General features: G+C 39.8%; 2 protein-coding genes across 2 annotated transcripts in view; one reads left to right on the top strand and one right to left on the bottom strand.

Annotated features, from left to right (window-relative positions):
- LOC118334475 (serine--tRNA ligase, cytoplasmic-like) overlaps positions 1-10,670 on the bottom strand; it is an 11,402-nt gene extending 732 nt beyond the window's left edge. The window contains exons 1-2 of the mRNA XM_035670390.1: positions 10,642-10,670; positions 6,666-6,762 (exon numbers count right to left, since the gene is read on the bottom strand). Coding sequence (XP_035526283.1) covers positions 6,666-6,762; positions 10,642-10,670 — 126 coding nt within the window. The remainder of the gene's footprint in view (positions 1-6,665; positions 6,763-10,641) is intronic.
- Positions 10,671-11,480: 810 nt separating this feature from the next.
- On the top strand, positions 11,481-12,485 carry neurod6b (neuronal differentiation 6b). The gene has a single exon (XM_035671194.1). It carries the CDS (start codon positions 11,481-11,483, stop codon positions 12,483-12,485), a length of 1,005 nt encoding a protein of 334 aa, XP_035527087.1.
- Positions 12,486-13,840: the final 1,355 nt, after the last annotated feature.

Below are 13,840 nucleotides of genomic sequence, written 5' to 3' on the forward strand. Positions count from 1 at the left end.
TTGTGTGGATGAGAGTTAAGCCAAAATAAAATAAACAAGCATTGAACCAACTATGGTGTAAAGTGACCTTTGTGCTTGACAGAAGCCTTATTGGTTAGATTGACTGAGCTAATGGTTAGAGAACGTGGATTATGATACCACCAAGCTAAACACCTGCTAAATACTTAATTACGAGAGCAAAAAGTAATTATTTACCATGTTAGCAGCAATGTTTGTCAGTCCATCCCGACTGACATATCTCCCCCAGATGATGAAATTTGGTACACACAGTAATGCCACCCTCATGATGAATTGCTATAACTTTGGTGATACGTTATCATTTCCTCTAGCACCATCATCAGTTTAAAATTAAAATATGTCCAATACTTAAGTTACTAACCTAATACTTACTTACAAAAGCTTGAACTTTGTCTTTAGTGGTAACTGGCAAATAGTAGCACTCTGACAGGCTAAACTAAGATGGTTAATGTGGTCAACATTACATAAACTAAAAAGCAGACATTGTGAGCATGTTGACCATTGTTTTAATTGTTAATTATTAACTTAACCCAAAGATATTCAGAAAAACAGAAAACTTTCACATTTGAGAAGCTGAAACAAGAGAAATGGTAACATTTCTGCTTGAAAAACAATTCCTCAATTATAAAACTGTTTTCTGTCAATCAACTAATCTATTAATTGACTTCTCTTCAGCTCTATAGACTGTAAATAAAATCTGATGCTGTCACACCGAGGCTACAGCATGACTGGCCTTGTGGGAATCCATCTTAACCTAACCAGAACCGACAGCATGTTCTTGCCTCTTAACTACACAAGGCCACATCATGCAGCATGTAAAGTAGACATTGCATATCAAGCTGTTTAATAAAAATTAAACCCCGTCTATCCACTGGAAAGAGCACAGAGCTCTATTTAGAGTGACTGATCGAGAGCCCAGAATCAAAGGGCCCTGTGGCACGAGCTGCTAGTGTGTCTGGGAATTGGCCCAACTCTTAAAGAGCCAAGCTTCCCTCATCTTGACTGGGGGCCGACCCCCAAAATAGGAAGAAGCTATTTCTGCTGGCAGCCAAGTGGTTCCTCTCTGGAAGTCTGTCAGGTGAGGAGTCGTTGCTGCCAACTGTAACCCCCTCAGGTGGGCACGGGGGCAGGGCAGACCCTCATCATGGCTCCAGCATTGTGACACACAGCAGATGATGCAGAGGGCATTGAGCTCCCTGATGCCTCGAAGATCTGTTGTGAAATTACTCCACTCGACTCCACAGCAGATGGATTATACAAAATACAAAATTGGAATAAGTTTATTTAGAAGAGTAGATGGTGTTGACTGAATGTGGCGTCTCACTTTAATAGTTAACTTCCAGTGGTGGTAACTAAGTATATTTACTCTTGTCCCGTACATCAGTACAGTTTTGAGTTACTTACTTGAGTATTTCCATTATGCTTTTTTATACTTGTGCTCCACTACATTCAAAGGGAAATTGTACTTAACTAAGTTTATCTGATTGCCATAGTTACAATTTGGGTATTATTTTACAGTGGTGGAAAAAACACTCCTTTAATAAAAACACTGGCCTATGTTATGCTGCAGCTAATTTATCTTCGATCCTCAAGCAGAGATGAAAAGCTACAGAAGTCTGGTAAACTCTTTCCTCCTCTTTAACTTTTTTATTATTTATTCATTTTTAATTTTCAAAAATGCAGTGTGTTCATCCCCAACTGATGCTATTCATTTATCAGACTTCACGCAGCTCCCTCTGGAGCCACAAAGGTTTTTTTTACAACTGTTTTGACATATGCAGTCGTACTCCCCTGCACCTGTAAACAGACACTGATGTATAAAATCTGAACTACAAAGTCCTGCCTTCAAAACCTTATTTAAGTAAAAGTACATAAGTATTATCAGCACAATGTACTTAAAGTGACAAATGCAATAGTTCTCATTATACTCAATCATGGTTTTATACATTAACACTCAAGCATTAATATATGAGAAGCATTGTTGTAGTTGTGGTTGAGGCGGAGCTGATTTGAACTACTCCATAGTAGTTCAAAGTCAACTACTCTAACCTACTGTAGGTCAAGGTAAAACTTATTTAGATAGCACATTCAAAACAACCACAGTTGACCAAAGTGCTAAACAGGATTAAAATGCCACATAAACCTCTATAGAAGTAAATATAAAACAAGCAATAAACAATAAACATAATAATAATTTAAAATATGGTAAGCTGTTCCAGAGATTAGGCGTAACCGTGGCAAAGGCTCTGCCCCTTCTAGTTTTGTGCCTGGATCTCGGAACATCCAAGTGAGATAATGTAAGAGTCCTGCTAAAAAAAGCTGGCGTCAGCCCATTTAAAACCTTAACAACCGATAAAATCCTAAAATCATTCCTGAAACGGAAAGAAACCATTGGAGGGAGGCCAATACTGGTGTTATGTGATCGTGCTTTCTTTTTCCAGTTAGAAGACAAGCAGCTGCATTTTGTACCAATTGCAGACGACAAAGAGATGACTGTTCTACACCGACGTACAAAGAATTACAATAGTCTGAGAGATAAACCCTTACTTTGGCTAAAAGTCTTAACTAAAAGCTAGTTTTAACAACTAAACAATATCTGTTTGATTGTAAGAAGCCAGAGTGTCACCAGGGTCATCTAAACATAACAATATCAGTTTTATTTTAATTAAAAATAAATCGATCCATGTTAAGCAGTCAAACAAAGGCTGCATTACATCTTTCAGTCTTCAGTCTTATCAAACCATTTCTGTTCGGAATTAAGTCCAAAAAACCCTATTCAATACGTCTGCACTTTTACTTCAATAAGGCACGATTTTTACTCATAATATTTTAACATTATTGTATAACTATGTTTAGTCAACCAGTTTCTGAATACTTCTTCCACCCTTGTTAATTTCACCATGATGACAAGAAATCGACGGAAAAACACAGGCTGCTTATTGGCTGCTGAAGACAACAACATGTAAATGAAACACTACAAGGATTACTTATTTTCTTTGTTGTGTTGACTCTATTTTGAGCTGCCATACATCATGCAAAACTTTCCCTTTAATCAACCTCAAACCAATATAACAGCACACCATGTTTCATGTTCTCGCTAAAACTGGTTAAACACAGATGGCATGGTGTCATGTTGAGATATTCCCAGCAACGTTGCAATGGAGTTTAATAGAGTGGAGAAGTAGGTGGCATTATACTGAACAGCCAGGGGTGAATTCAACTCGCTATGAATTCAGTTCTTTGTCTTTCATTTTTAGTTTAATTGAAAAACATTGAATTGCTATGCACAAATTATAATACAGCTGAGCCTCTATGGTACAGATCAGAGAGAAATGGAAAACTTAATGTGAAGGAATACAAGAGAAAAACAATTTCCAGCGTGATCCTTCCAGGGCGGCGTCCAAACTTCCAAATATTATTTAACTTTTTAAACTTTTGTTACATCAAGGAAAAACATAACCTTTTAGCTACAATTACATGAATACTTGTTAAATACAAAAATAATATCTTAGCAGGAACATGTTTTAAAGCAAGGCTGCCTTCAGTCTGAATGCCAGCTTTAGAGGGGCTGGTCTACCTCCTGGCTTCACCTCCAGATGCAAAAGTGGTGTTGATCTTCTCAGCTAATTCTCAGCAAGACTTATTCGCTTATTTATATTTAACGAAATGTTCAACTATTTCTTGAATGCAGGAGTCAGGATATTGACTCATCAAATGATTAGGATCAGGGTTAGGATACGACATTTTCCTTGGACTGTATGAAGAACTGAAGGTAAAGCACTGACACGTCACTGTGTTTACTTTGTTTTTATCAAAATAGGAGTCCGAAGCAGTGACAAAAATAAGAACTGGGGTGGTGGGGAAAGAGGTTAGGAATTTATGACGTAACAGGCTAATAAGAAGCATGTTTAAATGTAGGTCAGACTTGACCTATGCACTATACAGCATTACACAACACAACAGCATTATGGGCAGCAAAAAATGGAAATATTTGCTATTCACATAAATAAAATAAACCAAATGTCAACTGAATTTGCATTGCACGCTTTAAACTCTCCTCATGCCACACTTTTGCTATGTTAAGAACGAGAAGGGGTTTCAAACACAGCAAGGCGACAGCGAGTTGAGGACAGTTGATGAGGGAAGAGGAAGAAAGACATCAAATCAACACTGAAAGTGTCGATTAGGTGAGAAAATGATATTACAGCGCTGTCAATCATCTTGGCTTCATGCTTAGAGAGGAAAAAAAGCAGAGCTGCCATAAAAAGTTGTCATGTCAGTAAATTCACATGCGTGACAAAAATACTTTCTTTCGTGAGCTTTTTGTTTCTTCTTAGTGAGCAATACCTGCAAACATGTCACTAGAGCCAGTTGTTTTAGAGAATATAAACACAACATATACACATATGTTGATATATAAAGCTATGGAAGGTTATTGTTGTCAGACACCACCTCCGGTACAGTGCAGTAAATGGACTTTATCATACAATACCTATATAAGCCTAAAGACGTGACTGTTATTTAAATATAATATCTGACACATTTTTATTTATCTTATCACTTTCTGGGTATGGAAGTGTCGCATTCAACCACAACAGATTGCCACAGCCACTTTGAACGTGTGTGAACAGATTGTGCTTTGAAAAAGAAACGGGTGCCTCCAGCAACATTTCACGTCTGCATCCCATCTCTGTCTGAAAACGGGACTAACATCTTTACATTATACATCTTCAAAAACATATCCATTATTCATATCCCCATATTTTAATACTATTAGCACTTCCATGCCACCCACCTAAATACCTGTGTTTCCTATCAAAGGAGCAGAGACAGTCAGAGTTACTTTGTTAAAGAAACGAGTTGGGGTTAGGAAAGTATTGCAGCGATGGACCATCACACAAAATTAAATTAGATCTGTGAGGTAATTTTATTTCTCTGCACTATAAAATCTTGCATCCAAACACAAATGGACACAAGAGAAACTTTGCTTTTACCTGTCACCACAGTGTTTGTGTTGTTTCTATAGACAACAGCAACAAAGGCAAACACACACAGAAACGCACAGTGCTCCCACCTGTGTGTGTGGGAGGTGTGGCCACTCAGCAGCTGAGTGGGGCAGCATATGGAGTTTCTAATTGGGTAGAACAGCACAGCTGGAGGACACCAGTCCAGGACCTGGCCTCTGGTAATCAGTCCCACAATCCTCAGCCCTCCTCTGCACATCCACCGGGCTGCATGTGCGCCTTCGGTGGGTGGGGGTTGCTGGATGTGTTTCGCTGCAGGAACCGAGATGAAACTTGTTTTTATAGCAGTGTTTTACAACATGTTTTCCCTTTTAAATCGAGGGCATCTTTAAAGCATGACTGAGGCCGCTAGCAACCTGAACTATACAGCACTCTGTGCTAATACTTCCATCTCACTTAATAACAAAATAATAAAACAGAAGGGGGAAAAAAAACTTGTGTTGTTGTTGTTGTTGTAGCTGTTTATTTGTAATCAGTTCTCACAAACATTAAGCTTTTGTTCCTTTTGAGTTTTGATGCACTTATTGTGTGTCACTTTGGGCAAAATGATCTGTCAAATGAATGTATTGTAATGTCTTGATTTCTGACATCAATGACTGCTGGACAACAAAAGCACTTTGGTTGAGTTTTGGAAAAGACTGCGTGCTGGTTCAATACAGAAAAAAATGCCAAACTAAAGCGTTTTTGTTGCTTCAGTGTAACGGGACTCAGGATGTAAATCCCAGACTTTGGTGTCTTAAGTCCTGCTGTTTGTGAGCCTGTCATCCTGTTGTGTGCAGTAGATAAATGTAATGCTTCATTCACTCAAAAGTGAGTTTCAAAACTCACTTTTGTGTTTTTACTAAACGTATCTGTGAAGCATTTGCTGACATTGTATTTAATTTGCTTTTTATTCTACAATATTTAAAATATCTGCTTATAGCAACTAAAGCATATTTAATGCTTACCTGTGTAAATGTGCGTTTATTAACAATTACTAAACCTCAACCGTTCCTTAAAGGCATAATCAGTAGGATTTGTTAGCTGTGGTTTGTAAACACAACATTCAAAGATGGCTTCCTCTTGGATGAGTGTCCTGGATCTACACACTGTAATGCATATATTGTATAAATAGAAAGGACATAGTCTCTGTCACCCATTTCAGGAGATTCGCCATCTCACTCTGCCGACTCCCAAAAATTGGCAAATATGTTAAGGTAAATGGACTGTACTTACATAGCACCGTTCCGACCACTGTACTTGCTGTACACTACATGGCACATTTACCCATTCATACAGTGATGGCAAAGGTCATTGCAAACAGAAACTAATTCATTCATTCACACTCATACACCGATACACAGCAATTTGGGGTTCAGTATTTTGCTCAATGACACTTCGACATGCAGCGGGGGGAGCCGGTGATCAGACTGCCAATCTTCTGATTAGTGGATGACCAGCACTACCTCCTGAGCTACTATAGAGAACAAAGCATTTTTTTGTACCAGGCTGTAAACAAGTTTATTTCTGCTGTAAAGTTGGCCATTTTAATATGGGGCCTTATGGAGATTGACTTACTGCAGTAGCCAGCCTCAAGTGACCGTTCAAGGAACTACAGTTTTTGTTTTCATCAGTCTTCGTTACTTCTGTGTTGGCTTCACTTGGCAGCCACGGAAGTTGCTGGCTGTTATTAGCTGGGGGTTTCACACCCACTGCCCAAAGGTTGATGCCCAGAAACATCCTGAACACAGCAAAATAAGAAAATAGTACAGGCAGAGGGCAGCGTATCCTAGCCTCTGGTATAAAAAGCCTGGCCCACCTCCCAATTACCCCAGTGGGGATTAATAAAGTATATCTTATTCAGTACAATAACATAGTGTAGCATGTACTTCACTGAAAGAAATGTGGTTAGTGAACATAATGCAGAAAGCAATCATATTTTGTTTGGGGAAAAAAACAATACTTGAATACGTATGTAATGTCTAATGTAATATTGTCTGTTTTATTGCTGTACCATTAAAAAAGACTTACCTGGATTAAATAAAGTAAGTGAAAAGAAACACAAACACTTGCGGTCTTGCAAAATGTCAGAGATTTGGAAGCATTTCATCATACACAAACCTGCCAACAACAGGTTTATGGTGTGAATCTAACATGAGTATGACAGCAGCAACCAAGGTATCAACAAGTACTCAAAATAAATGAATTGTATAGCAGACTGCTTAAACACTTCCTTATTTAGCCTTTGTGTTTTGGCTCTAGTTATTTGAACATGCACCTCAGTGTAAAACAATGCAAAATAAATAGTGATGGTTGTTAGATTGGTGAGAAACAGAAAGTTAACAATCCAAGGCTCATTACAGAGTCAGCGTCAGGATCAAAACAAATACACGCTTTGCCTTTGGACTTCATTGTGGAGAGTTTTTCTGCCTCACATGGCTTTTACTAAAGAAATGAACTATAAGAAGTAACTCTAAAGACATGCAGTGACTGAGACTTTGTTCTATTACTCCACACCAGTACTATATCCTCAACCACTTCACCTTGCACTCATCATCCAGACACGAACTCCCTTTAACTGCTGACATCAATTGAGAAACGCTTGCAACTCAGCGTGCGATCAGTGGCGCCTTCATTTGCAGCTCGACACCACGCACCGTGCCTATAAAAGCTGATAATGTGATAATTAAAAGAGCTGACAGGCAAGAACTGTCAGCAAGACACCCTGATTTACCAACCTCTGCTATTTGCTATACCTCTCAAATTACAATGCTTCCACCCTTGATGTATGACACATAAAATATCAATTGAAATAATTAACTAGGTTAGAAGTGGTGTGGAAAAAAAAGGTGAAGGAGTCTCAGTGGAGGACAGTTTGGATGAAAACCGTCCAAAAAAGCATCACAAGATCAGATTCAGGCCTGAAACAAGAATTTCTAGCAGACAAAAGATCACTGCCATGTCTCTGTCTCTCTCTCTTTCTTTCTCTCTCAACCACACTATGATTTATTACCTGAAAAGACAAGAGAACTAATTAGTGGAGTAATTAATTAATATAAATTTGCATATTTGCATTTGCAATTAGTGCAGTCAACTGATTAGTCTGAGATGGGGAGTTTGACTCATCAGATGCTGGTGTGTGTGTGTATGTGTGTGTGTGTGTGTGCTGGACCAGAACGATCAGCAGACCAGCTGAGGCATTTTGGGGGGACGGCAGTGATGAAGAGACTGTTTTTTATTATTATTATTATTATTATTGTTATTCATGTGTCCATGTCTGTTTTTTTGGGTGTGTTCACAAACAGTAGTCTTTGTCAACGTGCACGCTTAGACACACTCACCTGTGAACACATGTTTGGTGCCCTGTCACACACAGGTTAAATATATGCACACTCACCAGTGTGTGTACATGCTGCTGAACCGGCTATCTTACCTTTGCCTGGTCCTTCGTACTCTGAATTCATTATCAACACGCTGTGGCCGCTCTGCTGCCGGGGCCCACCCCACTGATCGATGTCTTGTGATGTCCAATACAGAGAGATTGATAAGTCGCTTTAATTGATTCTCCTTGCAACAAGGTCATTCACAGGCATACGTTTGTGTGTGCACTTGTGTGTGTGTTCCACATAACTGAGGAGTGCATATACCCATATCGAGTGCCAGCTGTGCCCCAGTGTGGAGTTGGCAGTGTGCCACTGGGCCTTTTCCATGGGGTGTACTTAATGTCTACGGTCCTGAGGTACCAACACTGTGCACGCCCCCCTGGTATTCTCACACCATCCTCTGCATGTGAGGTGCCTGCTGGAATTTTTTAACCTAGTTTATATAGAGCTGCACCAATTTAAAGCAAAAAAGCCGAAAATTCTCTGGTTGCTCAATTGTGATGATATGCTGATTTTCTCTAACCTTCTGAGGCAGCCGGACTTGTGAGATCACGTGAGAATCCATCTTGCCAGGCTTCAATCAATTTGTCTGTGGCTGGTACAGTGGTACTGGTACTGGCTGCTACAGGGGAGGTACTAGGTGTGACGCGAAACAACAATGGTGCCTCCTATAGATGTTAGTGTAGATGCTGCTAGTATCAGATATATCAGAGCTGGAGAGTATTTCTTCATTGAAAGAAGAGCAGAAAAAGCCCTGAAGGCTTTTCTGGATGGAAGAGATGTTTTTGCTCCACCCCTGACTGGGTTCGATAAGAGTTTGACTCTGGTAAGTTTGCCCATGTGAGACAGACAGTTCATCCAATCACCTGCCGAGTATTAAAAGTGCCTTTCCTTTTCTAAAAAGTTTCCAATGACTACTTCCCAGATGGTTCTGTGTAACATCGCAGTCTGGTTAGACTTTCTCTGTCAACAAGGACATTTTTCAAAATGTTCACACTTTTAAGCCCTAATCGATTGAATCATCATGAAATGATTGAGAAAATGATCTGCAAATCAATAATGAAAACGTATCATTAATTGAGTGTTTGGATTTTGATTGGCTGTACTTCCTCATCGTTTGGGTCCCACAAACCCAACAGCTGCAGTGTGTGTGTAATAATAAAATTAATAATTTTAAAAAATCAACAAATTATTTTTCCCTTTAAACATTTTTTTGTTTTATACAGAACTTATTAAATCAAATAACAACAACAAAAAACATAGTTTGTAACTTCCTTCAGAATGACACATAGAATGTTTTCTGATGACCCTATCAGCAGGACCACAGCAGTGCCTTCCAAAACTGCTGTTTGAAAACCAATGTTCTGGTTAAGGTTCAGATAGGTCCAAGCTAAGCACAATTAAGACTTTGATATAGGGAAGGATTGTGGTTTGAGTAAAAACAAGTGCTTAGTTTAGGTTAGAAATACATTACTGCTAAAGGCCTTTGTCACTTGAACAAAAGCAAATACTGTTTATGTCATTTTTCTTGGGAGGTTGGTCTAACATATAGAGAAGTACTGAAGTTGTAACGCTTCCCTTTGCTACAAAATGGGCTGAGGAAGGTGACAGAATTGTACATGCTGTGCATGAACAAATATAACTTTGTTTTGTTTCCCTCTTTGTGGTCCCTCTTTAGCCTCTAATAAACAAACTGTTACTTATTACAGATTTTAGATGGGTTATTGCTGTGTAAAAAGTACAACAGAATAACAGATATAGAGTAAACAGAAGTCCATTATATTTAACCCTGTTTTACCAAAACAGAAGTCGTAGGTCATTTTCTGTCATCAGTTCAAAATCATGTTTATGAGTAATTTTCATTAAATCTGTGAAGTATCAAGATGAGAAAACAGTGATGGGTTTAAGGTTTAAGACGGTTTAAGAGGCAGGGGTATAGCCTATATCTGTATTATTTAAATCATCTTGGTCCCAATATGCCTTTTGTGTTCCTTGTTTGCAGCTCCCAGTCAGGAATGCATTTATAATTAGTTTAATTTAATTAAATAAATTAAATTAATGTAATTATATTTATCTTGCTTTGAGGGGAAGACCTTCCACCTCCACAGGCTTTACACTTAATGTGTGTATTTAACTGTGTATGTCTTATATCTTTCACAATATTAGATTTTTATGTGCAAATAAATCCAATTTATAGTTGATTTATTCTATTAAATCTGTCTGTCTGTCTGTCTCACCTGTTGAGGATGCCTGCAGACTCGCACATCCCTCGTTTTTTTTCCCAGACAAAAAGACATTAATTCATCTTTCTTACAAGGGGAGATTCAGATATTAGTTGTTATCCCTCTCCGGTCTGTGTTTTTGACGGTAAACGCGGGCCTCCCGGTGCCCATTACCGGAGCTGCCAGATGATCGGTACGGAATGGAGGTCCCATGGGACACTGAACACGTGGTCTCGGCTGCCACAAGACGTCAGCGGCAGATGGCATGGGTACCCGCTGTTGGCATGAGTGTCATTCCTCAAAGAGAGAGGGAAGGGGTAGAGAGAGAGGGAGAGGGAGCAGAGAAGAGCGAGAAGAGAGAGAGCAGGTGAGGGGGAGAGAAGAGGAAAAGGAAGAGCAGAACACAGCAGAGAGAGGAGGGTGCACAGGTTTAAGCTTTTTCTTTCTAATTTGTGGTTTGCAAGAGAAGAAGCTGCACATTCAGAGGAGATATTTGGGAACATGCGAGGCGCACGCTGACCAGAGGTGAGTATTGTTAGTATTACTTATGCATTTGTTTACTTTTTGGTTTATTGCTTAAAATGTGTGTAGAATGATTTTGTGCTAAAAAAAAAAAAACGCACAAAAGCACAAAACGAGGTTCTTTTCTCACAAGTCCAAAGACAATGAAGTTGAGTGTCTTTAAAAACGTAGCAAGCTGTGACATTGGCCTTGCTTGCCAATTTGTCCCTCTTCCTCTTGGGGGGACCCATTCACAAGGTAATTAACTGACAACCTTCAAAAGAAGTCGGTGTTGTACTGTCTTTATAGTTTATGTTTTTGTTTTTTTTTTGCTTTGATTTTTTACAGGAAATATGTTGACACTGCCCTTCGAGGAATCTCATATGATGTGTGAGCCGCGGTTTGGTGCCAGTTATACCCGTGAAAGCTTACCTGAGAGCCTGGAACAGGAGCGACAACACAACCCGGACAGGTCTAACTCAGACATGAGGGAGGACGAGGACTGCATCTCCGACCGAGAGGAGGACGAAAGGGAAGATGATCAGGATGAGGACGGGCTTCCTAAAAAGCGAGGCCCCCGGAAAAAGAAGCTAGGGAGGGAGCAGATGGACAGGTCCAAAGTACGGCGCCAGGAAGCCAACGCCCGAGAGCGCAGCCGGATGCACGGCTTGAACGCCGCGCTCGAGAGCCTGCGCAAAGTTGTGCCGTGCTACTCTAAAACTCAAAAACTGTCCAAGATTGAGACCCTTAGACTGGCTAAAAATTACATCTGGGCCCTGTCAGAGACTCTGAGTGCAGGGAAGAGACCGGACCTGCTCGCCTTCGTACAGACTTTGTGCAAAGGATTATCTCAGCCCACTACCAACTTGGTGGCCGGTTGTTTGCAGCTGAACGCGAGAAATTTCCTCACAGACCACAACGGGGAGGTCATGTTCTCTGGCAGATCGCCCTACGATGCCATGTACTCGTACCCCGGCTCAGACATGAACACGCCCCCCGGCCACAGCGGGAGCAGCTTGGACAGCAGCGCCAAGCCGTTCAGACACTACAGCTACAGCGGCGCGTACGAGCCCTACTACGAGAACCCCTCCCCAGAGAGCGGGAGCCCGCATTTTGACAGCCAGCTGAGCCCCCCGATGAACTTTAACGGGATTTTCTCCCTAAAACACGACGATCCGCCAGACTACGGCAAAAGCAGCCACTATGGCATGCGCTACTGCAGTGCGCCAGGGCGCACGGCTCTTGCTCACAACTCCATGTACCGAGTGTCCCAAGAGGCCCGTTTCCCCTACGATCTGCACGTCCGCAGCCAGTCCTTCCAAGCACAAGGGGAAGTTAATGGCTCTTTCCACAATTAATCAATCAGCTGGACAAAGTTCAAGTTTCAGAAGCGATGCAATTTCCCCCCGCAGATGTCGAGAGTGGAACGAAATGGACTCCAGACACACTGATGCACTGCAAAATGCCCATTTTAACAACTCATTTTGTGTTCAATGTTCAGTTTTGTTTTTCTTTGAAACATAGTAAAAGTCTGCAAATTAGATGTAGATGATTTCACTACATTCTGGCTCCGATAGACAGAAAAACGACTAAATTAAAGTGAAATTACTCCAGTCTGAAGGCAGATAGATCTTCTGCTTCATTTAAAGAAAATTAAGATTTAATGGCTCACTGCCACCTATTTGTTTCCAGTGGAAAACACCACAAATGTAGAAGATTTCGTTAAAGATGGAGGTTTTGAGCAGATTGTGTTCAGTTTAAGTGCTCTGTATTTGTTAATGGCAACAGCCAGTTAAAATAGTTTTCCTGGCGAAATAAAAATCAGATAAATGAAACAAACGGGGTAGAAGAATTTAAAGACGTTAAAGTTTCACTTCATCAGGGAAGTTTGCTGAGACATGATTGGAGTTCAGAGATTCAGTCTGTTAGCAATAAAGGTCAATTGAGCTATGCAAGGCAGCCAAATGCAATCTTTGCTTATAAAAAATGATATATGTATATTTCCTCTCACAGGGCGTTTCTCATAATCTAATATCTAATTAAAATGATGACAATTACATACAATTAATTATTTAAAAAAAAATGTTTGGAGACGTGCATGTGTTTAGGAGACCTGGTGATGATGTCATCTGAATTGGTCCTATAAATACAGGAAGTTGTGGGGAAAAACTGAAAAACTAAAAAACTAAATGCATTTGTATTTGGAGTAATAGTGTGGTAACGAGGTGAATGTAAATTATTATTGTATTTATTTATTTAAGCTTATTTATTATAAGTCCGTCAATTTGAATGTGGATAATATATTATAAAAAAAACTATTGTAAAATTCAAAAACAGTGTTACCTTTTATGTGAATTCCCATACAGTTAAAGTTTGTTTATGTTGCATTGTTGTATATTTCTCTGCAGCTGAGAATCGAGGACTGGAAGGAAAATCATTTTGTTTGAAGTGAACAAAACTATATGAATCCGAGACAACATGCCTTAAAAAAGAGATGATGACCATCAATATGCAACGAAATGACAGTTTTGGAGTTTGATGTGAACTTTTTACACTTCCTTGTTCTTGCTGAAGAGCAGCTGTGATGCACTTCATGTATTTCTGCACAATGTTGGTGACTGTACTCATAAATTATGTTGCTTTTGTAACTTTACCCGAATGACGAATGATTATTGGATTATATTTCTATTTTTTATTTCTCTCTCTCTCTCTC

The sequence above is a fragment of the Morone saxatilis genome, unplaced genomic scaffold, assembly GCF_004916995.1.
Source record: "Morone saxatilis isolate NCDOM2014 unplaced genomic scaffold, NCSU_SB_2.0 Contig23, whole genome shotgun sequence".
Taxonomy (NCBI): Eukaryota; Metazoa; Chordata; class Actinopteri; family Moronidae; genus Morone; species Morone saxatilis.

Coding starts and splice junctions, on each gene's coding strand:
- neurod6b (XM_035671194.1), top strand. CDS start 11,481: ATGTTGACACTGCCCTTCGAGGAATCTCATATGATGTGTGAGCCGCGG.